This window comes from Terrapene carolina, unplaced genomic scaffold (assembly GCF_002925995.2).
Source record: "Terrapene carolina triunguis isolate 2854851 unplaced genomic scaffold, T_m_triunguis-2.0 Scaffold131, whole genome shotgun sequence".
NCBI lineage: Eukaryota > Metazoa > Chordata > Testudines > Emydidae > Terrapene > Terrapene triunguis.
The window spans coordinates 27,564,112-27,577,452 of NW_020664482.1; the positions used below are offsets into that span (position 1 = coordinate 27,564,112).

Consider the following 13,341-nt stretch of genomic DNA (forward strand, 5'->3'; position numbering starts at 1 on the left):
CTACTGTAGGGTTTCTGCAACATTACCACAATTTATCTTTCCTTTATTTAAGAGTGAGTCTGCCTCTTTATTCCCGATCACAGTGAATTACTGAAAAAAATCCAGCAAGAAGTTATTGGAACATATGGACAAGGCAGATTGTTTATTTTTCTTTTTGATGTGTCATTTCTGCTTTCAAAATTCTGCCAAAATAGAACCGTGCATTCACTACTGTACGTTGAACATGCCCCTTGAAATACATGTATCTACTTCTGTGGAATCCAAACTTAAAATTAGAAAAGAAAATATATGCCATGTATTTACAGGCTTTCCTATAGCAAACACCACTCTATAATGAATATTTTGGAGCAGTGCATTGAGAAATGCACCTAAATATATACATTTCTCTTTTCCATAAACCAATTGGCTTCACCCCAAGGAGGAATACTGATCTAAAAAACATATTCTAATTGAATTTCTTCATTATACTATCTCCTTGAAAAACTCAAATCAACACTCTACAAAGAATGCAAACTTTAATTACTTACAAAACCCCTTTGTCATGCATCTGTCCTCTATTCCTCAAATTATTTCTGATTATGAAATTGTGCAAAGAAGGTTTTTTTTTTTCCTAGTCATCAGCCTTGTGCTCCCAAGACATTCAGATGTCTAAGAGCCCAGGTCATCACCATGAAAGCTCTTCTAATGTAAAACACTGAACTTTGGCATGAATGAATAAATTAGTCAAGAGAAGGAGGATTAAAAACAAACAAACTTCTAATTAGACTCAAAAAGCTAGGTAATTAATCAAAAAAGAAATTAAAGAAGTATTGGACAATTTAATGAGGCTTTGGTACAGAGTTCACGTGTCTGAGAATACCACAAAATAACCAGCATTGCTTCTGGTGCCTTGAAAATCCATGAAAGGCCATCTGGGGGTGTCAAAACATATGTAAGATTAATGTACAGCCTGCAGTCACTCTATGTGACCACAATCCCTTTGGAAGCACTGGAGCCAGGGGACAAACTAAACCATTGAACCTGAAAGGACTAAATCTGATGGAATTTGATGGTGCACAGGGGTGAAATGTCATTCTTATGTGAGAAAGAAAAAGCAATAGATTTTCCTCATATTCTTTGCACTAAAGAATTCTAATTATATATGGGACCATGCTTATAGATCACGTATGTGTGCATTTCCAGAACAACATTTCTTGTTGGGGACAAATCATTAAGAAAAAATGATCCCCCTTAAAAACCTACTGCTAGGGGGTAAAGCTGTGGGGAGGGGAACTGAATAAAATTAAAACAAAGTAAAATGAAAAAAAAGACATAAAATGTGAAAATTGTGTACGTACATTGAACCATTAATTTTGATCACACTTCTTCACAAACTGAAAGAACATAGGGAATATTTGTTTTAGTTTCATGTAACTATACCTGAGTGCTATGATGCAAGTTTGGTACTTACTTTTTTGAAACAATGTAACCAATTAAATTATTAATTCATTGATTACAGGAATTACTCCCAAATAAAATCTTTGTTAGCCAATAGTTAAGGCTGAGAAGTACTACTCTAAACAATGTGCTCAATGAAAACAATATTTTAAGAAACAAACACGCAGTCACCAGCTAAGGTTAAACACACAGTTCTGACACCCGACTTAAATGAAGGCATAGACCGCAAATCTGTGTCTGTTAAACAATCTTAAAAAAAATCTCTACCCTTGCAGTGCTGCCAGCCTCCAATCTTTCATGATTTGTGCCTTTCATAGCTAGGCCCTGTTCCTGAAAAAACCTCTAAATGATAACTTCTGTTGTTCTGATATGAAGGACATTTGAAAAGGGCTTTCAGAAGTTTGCTGGTTATGGTGAAAGTTTTCTTCCATTTTAAAATGTCCATGTATTGACCCAGTAGCAATACCACGTCAATTGCCTTATCTCCTTTTAAATTTGGAGAGTGGTGTACTGTTAGGCCTAGAAGATTTATACACATAGGAACACTAGGTCTGTGCTGAAAAATACTTGTAATTGTCACATCAATTATACTGGTGTTTACATATCACAGCACCTTCAAAACCCTAACACATATAGACACATTTTTTTGATGAGGAAGAGGGACTGATAGCCATCTCAGTCCTACTGGTACAATCAGGAATTGGTAAAATATACATTCTTTTGTTTATGGTTGTAAAGTAGAGCAGAGTTTGCTCAACTGTTGTATGATTAAGAGCAGTGCATTCCAGATGATGTTACCCCAAAAACAGATTTAGGGTACCCCTAGAATAGCTCACCTACTAACCAATCTGTTTTCCTGACATATGGGTCTCCAGGGTGGCTAAGGAAATACCTGGAGGACACAGACACAGGCTTCTGATAAATGACTGACACAAAGACAGTGTTCTTTTCAAAACAAGGCACCTTTTTATTGGTGCAAATAATAATCCCTAATACAATAATAATCTAAAACACAAATGTCTTATAGCAAGTTAAAGAACACCCCAAACCATATTGCCTTACAGTTGAGATGATCCTAAGTGATGCGCCCTGCTTACGGTGATCAGTTTTTCAGAGGTTGCTGACAGCAGTTTTAAATGTTCTTTAAATCTTACATATATACATTCTCTTTACAAATAGCACAACACAAACACACATCTTTATTAACCCAAGCGCACACATACACACAGTTACTCACTACACTAGATTATCCTATAATATTGTCTGACAGACTTACTCCACGCTTGCTGAGTGTTTCTCCTGAACTCTCTGTCTGCTTCCCTCTGCTGCTGTGTTGTTTTTACTTCTTCTCCCACTGCTGCTGGACCAGGCAGGATACTCTGCTGTTGCTGTCAACAGACTGCTCAGGCAAGCTTTGCTCTTCTTCTCTATCCTTCTTGCCTGTCAGCTCCTACTCTCTCCTCCTATCAGCCCACTGACACGCTGACTATCCTGCCAGAACTTTTTAGACACCTTTGATAATATCTTACAGGAAGATCTTTACTGCACATGCTCACTGCCAACATTCCATCCATGCTCACTGCCAGTTCTATTTTTAGCATGCAGCTGTTGTTTACCTCAGGGTTATGATCTGCTGACCTTTCCCCTACTTTGGTTTTTCCACCAATTCTATGTTGTTTACCTCAGCCGACCTTTCCCCTACTTTTGAAGTATCATGTAGGGTGACCAGATGTCCCGATTTTATAGGGACAGTCCTGATATTCTGGGCTTTGTCTTATATAAGCTCCTATTATCCCCTATCCCGATTTTTCACACTTGCTATCTGGTCACCCTAGTGTCATGTAGCCTGCAGTTTCCAATGGTGGAGTGACTCTTGCTTATTCAAAAGGAGGTCAGGAATACAAAATGGAATCTGGGAAATTTCTCTGGTATCAATGTGATTACTACTGATGGGATTAAGTTGTTTGTCTTGACTATATAGGGACAAGGGTGAGGCAAGAAGTGGCTTTCTTCCATCCAGACCCATCTTTTACAGTCAGTGTACTGCTGCCCAATTACAAATGCCATAGATGGTAGTCAAATACACTAGACAATTTCTATTATTGAACATGCTCTTCTTATGAACACAAGGCCTGATGCTGAAAGCAAAACCACACAGCCAGACCCCTGCACCCATACAATACTCCACTGAGTTCAATTCACAGGCATCCTGCGGCATATTATGACTTGCAGAACTGAGGGATCAAAGGGCTTAACCCATCATACTCTATCCAAGATGTCCTATTAAATAAATAATTGGGCCCATAATGCCTAAAAAAAATATTGATTTACTAATCTCCAAAGCAGTGGTTCTTAACCTGGGGTGCACACACCCCCTGGGGGTGCGAGATGCCCTTTCTGGGGGTGCGAGACATGCCAGATTTTTTTAGAAGGTAAATCATCGAAAACACAAATTAAGCACAGGCACGTAAGTACAACTACTTTGTTTCATCAAACCTACGTATTTATTAACATTATACATTTTTTAACAATTACTGGAATATACAAACAAAAAATACATCTAGGTTTAAAGAACTGACCTACTTCAACGATTTTTGATAAGGGGTGCGAGAACATATTTTGAGAACCAAAGGGGTGGCGGCTGCAGTAAAGGTTAAGAACCACTGCTCCAAAGAGTGCAGTACCATGCTCAGTATCTGATCATTTCCATATACCAGCGTAAAACACCAAATATTTGAGAAAGGATAATACCTTTGCAGTAGCCTAAATCCCAGCGTATTATGTATTACCTGTCCCTCTTTTAGCACCTCCAGGCTCAAAAAAATCCCAACACTATTAAATGTGAATGTAGAGAGCTGTCTCAGTAATTAACCTTTCAAAAATGAATTAATGTTCATGACTATATTTTTCAGTTCTAATGTTTTCTATTTTAACAAGTACTGGTCCGTACTTAATATGACACTAGAGTGCCTCCAAGGGCACAAAGGGATTTAAGTAAATTTACATAAAAGGAAATAAAAATGTTTTGGTCACATAATGGTAAAAAGCCTTTAATCCAAAAATTCAAGAATTACAACAAATGAAACATTCCTTTAAATGCTTGTGTATATTTCAATTTATTACTGATATGATGAAAATTTCATGCACGCCCCCCCCACAGTTTATAAACAACTATAAACACTACTTAACTAAATAATAAATATTTTCATTATTGTGGTGCTTAGTAGAGCTCCTAAAGAAAGATGATGAAACATCAAGTTAACTAAAATGAAAGATCATCATACAGTTAGCTTGGACTCAAGATAAAAAAAATAATCCTGTGACTAACACCTACTTGTCAGAACCATGAAAAGTGAAGGTCAAAGTAACTTGTCACGTCCATCTTCCTGCTAATAAAAGACTGTTCTCTACACTATATTGTCCTGCATTTTTCTCCAATTACTCTCAAACAGTCAGGCAAAAGAACTTCCACCACTTGGTTTGGCAAACTAGTTCAATATTTGTAAACTGTTCCAACTGCGCTCCCCCTTAGTCATCACACAGCCAAACAAAACACATTACATTTTTTTGAACTTTTCTCAGAAGTCAATTCCTCTATCCCTAATTGCTCTAAATTCCTCCCAACTTTCTATTAGTCAGGGCTCAGAATTCTAGGCTTTACTTTAGGCAGAGTCTCATTAGTATTGAATGAAGAGATTATCACTTTCCTAAACCATGGGCATGATGCATCTGTATAAACTCTACCCATATGTGACCACCATGTTGATCACAATTCTGCAGCTCTGCCTTCTGCTGTAGTATCCAGATTTCAAGTTCAAGGTAGAACAGATCCTGAAATCCAGATATTTTAGAATACCCCCAGGACTGCAATCTTCTCTACACCTCTGGAACATCTGTCCACTGTGTCCAGTATCATTTTAGTATTTTCTTCAGTTACATTGCATGGCTCTCTAAAATGATCAACCACATCAACACTGTATTCATTTTTCTTCCCTAAGGAAATCATTGATGACTATGTGGACTACTAAATGGAAATTCCCCAGCATCCCTCAGGATATCCTTTGCCCTCTTTGTCACATCTTATCCTGGTTCCTACAAAGTATTTCCCCCCGCCCATTTTGATCAATTTTTTTCACGTAATTTTTATTTTACACCAAAAGCATTCTCTTATCCCTAGAGGCACTTCGTATTTTAGTCCCATCATAATTGCTAGTTCTTTTCAATCTTCTGGGATACTCCTGCTCATTTAAAATCTTATATAAATTCCACTCTAAATGGAATGTCAAATGTTTTGTAAAGCTGCTCTTGCTGATGATCAATAAAAAAAAAAACCTCACCTGAGGGCTTTTATCTATATATAGACTGGTGAAAGAGCAAGAGTACATCTTAACAGGCCATTCATTATTTAATATGTGAAATATATTTCTGGCTACCTCATGCAATTTTAAAAGGTTTTTTATCTATGCTATTTTTGCTTCTGAAACAAGATAACGGAGAGACTGTACATTTCTTACCCGCACTATTTCACAGTCAACATTTAATTCTGCAGCAACAGCTTCAATTTTTTCTCTGCAGACTGAGCCCAGGCTGGTCATGCCATTGTCCCAGTATTTCTTGAGAGTGGCTAAATCTCGGTCACTAAACTGCGTGCGGTCCTGTAGCTGTAAAACAAGAAGTTATGATTATAACAAGATATAAAAAAAGGCTTTCAGGTGATAACTGCCTTGTTCACAAACGAAGTACTTTGGAATTACAAAACCAAAAATCACTTCATGGCCTTCCATTTCCTTAGCTTTTCTCTTCTTTAAATTCTCTCATATTGGTTTCCCTGAAGATGTCAATTTTTCAATCTATTAGATTGGCACAGAGTTCTCTGGGATTCATCTCTGTCGGTGGTTTTAGAACCAATGGAAGTTTTAAATGTGTTAGCATTGTTTAATTCCACCTTATTTGATTTGCTTTATTTCACTTTTATAAGGTTTCATGAGTAATCATGGGGTATTTTTTGCTTCAGCTGTTTACTTTCTCTTCACCCCATTATGCGTATTATTCCTTGGGGGCGGAGCAAGTTGCCTCTTTTTTTTTTTTTTTTTTTCCAGAACCCTTTTATCTTACTGAAACCTACAATACATGCATAATTCAAAGGATTCCAAGTCCCCTAAAGGGAATCCTTTTATGTTTATACGGTAGGCTCTGGAGTTTAAATTGTTTTCACTATTTTATTTATGATTTACCAAATGTGTTTTGATAAAACTGCACGTGATAGTTGACAACAGATATAAACAAGGACACTGGAAAATGATTTCGAGGTTACCTGCCATTTCCTTGATTTGTATGGTTGTGTATTGAAAATGTATGTATGTTGTACTGCACTGCAAGTAAAACCATTAGCTCCAGTAACACTTGTTAGTCCAACTATCTTAATCATTGTTTCCACTTCCTCACGCCAACAAATAGATTTGCCACCTCTTCCTGCAAAGAATCCATAGAGACAGCTACTTTTGAAGTCTACATAAAGAGATAGCAGAAACACATCTGCAGATGCTTAGTTACTTATTATTTACATCAATTACTGGAATTATATATTTGAAACCAAGATTTCTATGTCAGAGGAGAAGAGAATTTTCAAATAAAAAGCTATTAAAACATTAATTTTAAAATGAGTCATCAAAATTAGTGGAACCAAAATTATCACTAAGATTTTTGATAGAATCCAATATTGTCATCTGCCTCTTTAGTTATAAGTCTCTGCTGTTTTCTCCCTTTTCAAATAAATGCTTAACGAGTCATTAAAAGAACTTCAGCGCTAAATTAATATAAAATAGGTGTGCCAAAATATAGTCTGTTTTCTAGAAAAATAATGTCCTGTTTAGAGTGATTATGTAATTCAGCATATGTGTAGTGTAGTATTAACAAATTATATTCACTACCAAAAAATACTCCAAATACTCCCTTGCTATGTACAGTTTCATCCATCTAGGTACAGTCAATTCAGAACCTTTCTTCACAATCTACCACTCAGAAGTGAAAGGGAAGAGGAAAGCCAACTTCCCAATGGACTCTGTTCTGAGACTGAGGGCTCTGCAAATATCTGAACTGTTCCATTTTTTCCCTATGGACTTAATTTGAGCAAAATGACAGAGTAGATACTTCCAAGCCCATTGATCAAATACCCCCTTTTTATACCTAGTAAGATGGGGTGTTTTGGGCTTCTACAAATGACTGGAGGTGTTCTGCCTCATTCTGCCTGCCTGGAACTGTGGGAGGATAAGGGGCAGCCCAGTGACTGAAGGAAGGGAAGGATCTGCTGAAAGTAAGAGGAGGTGCATGATGGAAGACATTTAAGAATGTTTCAGGAAAAACATGGGGACATATAGACAGCTCATAGCTCAGCGGTTGTCAAACTTTTGTATTGGTGACCTCTTCTCACACAGCAAGTCTCTGAGTGTGATGACCCCGCCCCCCGTAAATTAAAAACACATTTTTTATATTTAATATTATAAATGCTGGAGGTGAAGCAGGTTTGGGGGTGGAGGCTGACAGATCACAACCCCCCAAGTAATAACCACATGACCCCCTGAAGGGTCATGACCCCCAGCTTGAGAACCCCAGTCATAGCTAGTTCAACTTCTACGCTGATTTTTTTTAAAAACCTTGATGGTAAAGTAGTACTGCATCTGCTCCTGGGGATACCATAAGAACCACTGCTGCAGCTACTTGCCACTCAGGCAGTTCTACATGGTCTTTGCCTGAGAGTTGGCCGACAGCAGAGGAGAGGGAACCAGGATTTGTGGATTGTCTTCTAAGTGATTGGACCCTCTGGGCTGCTGGAGAAAAATCCCTGGGAGCAAACCATGCAGCTGTCTTTCAATGTAAGGATTCAGTTCATGGTCATGAACTGATACCACTTCACTTTCTCCCCTATACTGTTGTTACTTGGGGGTAGAGAAGAGGGAAGCCACTACTGTATCTCAAAGAGGAGGGTGGAGGTAAAGGAAAACCTCCAGGAGTTAAATTAACCATTCCAAGTTGTAGCAAGGCTCAAAGTCCAGTTTAGATATCTGGTTCCCAATGTTTCACAATATTCTAGGAAGACAGTTCTCTTGCTGCAAGGAAACAGAGCAATATGGCAGTTTTTTCAAGGTGAAGGTGCTAAAACACAACCACTGCCAGACACGTCAGGTTCTGTCGCTAAAATTAAACCACCTAACAGTATATACCTACAACCTTATGCCAGCATTCTATTACCCATAAGAACATAAGAATGGCCCTACTGGGTCAGACCAAAGGTCCATCTAGCCCTGTGGCCAATGCCAGGTGCCCCAGAGGGAATGAACAGAACAGGTAATCATCAAGTGATCCATCCCCTGTCGTCCATTCCCAGCTTCTGGCAAACAGAGGCTAGGGACACCATTCCTGCCCATCCTGGCTAATAACCACTGATGGACCTATCCTCCATAAATTTATCTAGTTCTTTTTTGAACCCTATTATAGTCTTGGCCTTCACAACATCCTCTGGCAAGGAGTTCCACAGGTTGACCACCAACACAACACATAGCTAGACCAAACATCCACTACTAACAGTGTTAGCGGCGGTTAATTTTGCAATGAGGTGTGTGGTGTGGAGAATTGGGGGCAGAGTTAAAGTTGCAGTGTACAGTAAATTGTGAGAACAGTAGGATGATTCCGGGGGGAGGGAGAAGAGAGAAAGTATAGAGGGTAAGTTCTGTTAAGAAACCTAACTTTTCATTTCCTCGCTTTTGTGGGTTTGAGCCAGGTAGGTTATGTGTGTAGCAACCCTAACTACTTACAATGGTGGTTTGTGTTTTAAAATATGAAGGAATTAAGTAGGGAGTGTTAACTCTCTTTCCCTGGATAACTTGTGACAGACGTTAATAGTGTGTTTTCCCTCTGACAAATTAAGAAATACTGAAGTAGCAATTCAGCCCAAGTACCGAATCTTGTTTTAATTTTTTTACATTAATAAACAGAATATTTTAAAGTGATGAATGTATCTGTGGCACTGACATTTCCCACAGCGCGTTTAAAAAAAAAGCCCTGCTGTTGTGACCACAATAGTAGAGATGGGCAAGCCAAATAAGACTCCAGTCTGCCTTGAGCAGAGTGCTTGGCTGTGTGTCAATGAAAGAGGAATAGTAAAGACAGACAAGTGAGAGAGAACATTTTGGCATTACTTCCTGGGGGCCACAATGACCTCACACTTGTCTATTGCCTGTCCTTCAGTGCTTATACTTGAACAGCCAATGCCATCTCCTTTTGCCCTACCCAGATGTACAGTGACCCTTTCTAGCTAGATAAGCACTCTGCATGATGTGTTAGCAATCTCCTAGAATTGTTTTTATAGAATTTTTATTAGAGAAATCAAATTACTGTAGTTTGCTCCCTGTCACTGTTAAGCACCACAGACAACAGAAACAAAGTACCTAGTAGGCCGCTGCATGTGGGGGGGGGGGGGGGAGTCTGAACGGACTTGATCAAAGAAAATATGTCTTAAAGTAAAACTGTGGGAAACGTCCTTTGGCAACATCCCTACAGAAACCTTGTTTTTCCCCCACTTACTGCTGCCATGCAGAAGAAATTTAAGACAGTTTTAGTTTTACCTCCTTGTCAGAAAAAAACTCTAGTCTTTAAGATGCCACTAGCCATATAACATTTTGCTTCATTTACATGTCAAATCAGGTATTTTAAATTGCTACAGTACATCTCCTTCAAGAGCAAGTATAAGGAAAAGCATGCTGATATATCTTCTAGGCAGAAGTAGGGGGGACAAGTTTCTTCACCTGACAACCAAAATAGGAAATAAAAATCACTCTAAGGATTCCAGATAGCACAGGCAAATCTGAGGGTGGAGGGAAAGAAATATATTTACACACAAGACAGTACTCAGATAGAAAATGGTTCTTACTAGGAAAGTTTTACATCACAATGGAAATACACATGTTTCTCTCAAAACCTTGAAAGGGGAAGCCTCATCACAAGACCCTAGAACCCCAGTTCTAGCAAGACCTTTGCATCTGCAAGCCATCTCTTGCTTCTCTTCTGCTTTAACTTCTGTTTCCTCCTCCTACATCTCTGTCACTTTTTGGTCCAAGTCTTTGCTTTATACTTCCAGGTATCAAATGATGGCTAAATATTTATCCCCTGTAATTAAATTTATCAATTTTGTTATCCATATTCTGAAAAGCAGATTGTGAGACAGTTTGCTGGTGAAAAGCTTCAAAATTAGCTTCAAAAAGCAGTCCTAGTGAGCAAACTGAGTCAACAACTCTGCCAGACCCTGCGTTATACGCTGCTTATACCAGGGGTTCTCAACCTTTTTCTTTCGGCGGCCCACTCAACATGCTATAAAAACTCCATGGCCCACCTGTGCCACAACAACTGTTTTTCTGCATATAAAAGCCAGGGCCAGCATTAGGGGGTAGCAAACAGGGCAGTTGCTTGGGGCCCCACACCACAGGGCGCCCCCACAAAGCTATATTGCTCAGGCTTTGGCTTCCACCCCGAGTGACGAGGTTCAGGGCCCTGGGCTTCAGACCCATGCTGCGGGGCATCGGCTTTCTGCCCTGGGCCCCAGTGAGTCTACCACTGGCCCTTTTTGGCAAACCCCCTGAAACTTGCTCGCGCCCCCCCCGGGGGCCCCGGACCCCTGGTTGAGAACCACTGGCTTATACAATGGCCTTGTGTGTGTAAAGACAACATTTTTTGTAAGAAATGATCCAGTTTGCATATTATGGGCACTGCTGGCATTCAGCCAAGTGTCACAGAATACTCACAACATATCTAAAAGTTTTGGCGCAAAACTAATACCTAAAGTTGGTAAGATCCATTAAATTTCAATGGCACTTTCCTACCATGTTACTGTCTTTTGAGCACTGACTCTGACTTCCCAACTTTTATGCATTTGTTGAAGATGTTTCAGAGCAAATGTACCAAAGCTATACAGGATTAGTATAACTTCATTTTAAATACTCAAGTTATTAAATAAAATCAATATTAAATAATTAGAATTTTTAAATAGTGTAATTACTTCTGGATATTATATGTTGGTAGCTTCCATAAAAGGAGATGTTTACACCTAAAAAATACCATTTACCCAAGTTGGTTTCTTTAAAGTAGGCTGAATTTGCATTTATTGCCTCTGAAATTCACTGTAATAAACCATATTAAAAACCTCCACCTCACTAAAATATTCAATTCTTTCTTTTACCCAAAACGTACATATGATAATCCAGAATTACCTTCCTATTCTTTAAAGATACAATCTACTTCATTCTGATGTACAGATCAAACCTATATCCTGAGAAATGAAAGACTCAATTGAACAATTTTATGAAGTTTCTATTAGGAATCTATAATTCATTAATTTTGTCTCATTGTATTTGCCATGATAACAAGATGGCTTTTATAGAAGTTATGTCTTCTTTCATGAAAATCTGAAATTTGATCAGTAGCAGAGGCAAGACTTGATTTAATTTAAATTAATGAAATTGCTTAAAAACAAATACCCTCTCTGCCCCTCATAAACTCTATCACTGAGACTTAGAGGGGAAAAACAAATACTTTAATAAAACATTTTATTAGTGCATGCAGATTATCAATCTCAAAACCTACTAAAATAGTCTTATTTCAATGTACTTTTTTACTCATTTCAGACAACCGAATAATACAATGTACCTGTGTTTTTATCCATTATTTCTTCTTGATTTTAGGACACATAACCCTACATGTTCTCATGTTGAATCTTTAAATACTCCATAAATTATATTTAACCATAGTAACAGAAGTTACTGCCTGTTTCTTTATAAAAGGGATAGCTCAACTTCTGGCCATATGTATTACTCAAACTTATCAAATTCAATTTTTACTTTATTTCATTCCAGAAGTCAGAATGCCCTCCCTTTTTAAACACAGGAGACATACTGACCCATTAGCGCTATGCCAGATTAGCTTCATTATTACACATTCACAAAAACCTAACAGCCTTGTTCCAAGTGTTTGGATTAAAAATCTACATCCTTTACAGGATTCCTGTAATGGATAGCTATATCTGGAGAACAGATCTATAATTCTGTACTACACTCAGAGGTGAAAGTAAGCCGGTACGCCCCGGTACGGCATACCAGCAAGAGCCGGTTTGCCGTAGCAGGGGCTGGAACCCCGGCCCTTTAAATTGCCACCAGAGCCCCACTGCTGGAGCCCTGGGGTAGGGCTGCGGGGCTCTGGGGGCTATTTAAAAAGTCCGGGGCTCCCGCTGCTTCTATCGCCTCGGCCCTTTAAATAGCTGTTGGAGCCCCACCGCCACTACTCCAGGGTTCCGGCGGCTATTTAAAGGGCTGGAACTGTAGAAGCAGTGGGAGCCCTGAGCCCTTTAAATAGCCCCCAGAGCCCAGGGGTAGCGGGGGGCTCCAGGGGCTATTTAAAGGGCCTGGGGCTACAGCTGCCTCTGCCGCCCTGGTCCTTTAAATAGCCGCGGGGGGGCGGGGAGGGGGGAGGGGAGATCGACTTACCTTACAGGGTGGGCTGGGGCTGGGGCTGGCTCTGACTCCCTCAGCCACGCCCCTTCCGGACTTACTTTCACCCCTGACTACACTTCTCCCTCAGAAGCCATCATACACTCCAGTCCCCATTAATAGGTAAATTAGTGGGGACACTCCACCCGACCCTCACTATGAAAGTGTGGGTGTGGGAGTGCATTTTATTTTTAGAAATGGAGTTACTGGTTAACAACCACCACAAACAACTTCAGCGTGTGGGGTAGGAGATTGTCCACTTAGAATCCACACATACCTAGGGGAGCACATTGGACTAAGCGGCTACTAGGTCTTGACTCTCCCTAGAGTTACATAAAACCTAAAAGCTTATAGAACCTATAAGGTGGCAGTT

The 13,341-nt window shown here is 39.3% G+C and overlaps 1 protein-coding gene across 3 annotated transcripts in view; it reads right to left on the reverse strand.

Moving 5' to 3' along the window:
- The window catches only part of HDX (highly divergent homeobox), a 91,919-nt gene that overhangs the window by 26,725 nt on the left and 51,853 nt on the right, over positions 1–13,341 (reverse strand). For all 3 annotated transcript variants that reach the window (XM_024195126.3, XM_024195125.3, XM_024195124.3), the window contains one exon: positions 5,952–6,098. In XM_024195126.3, coding sequence (XP_024050894.2) covers positions 5,952–6,098 — 147 coding nt within the window. The remainder of the gene's footprint in view (positions 1–5,951; positions 6,099–13,341) is intronic.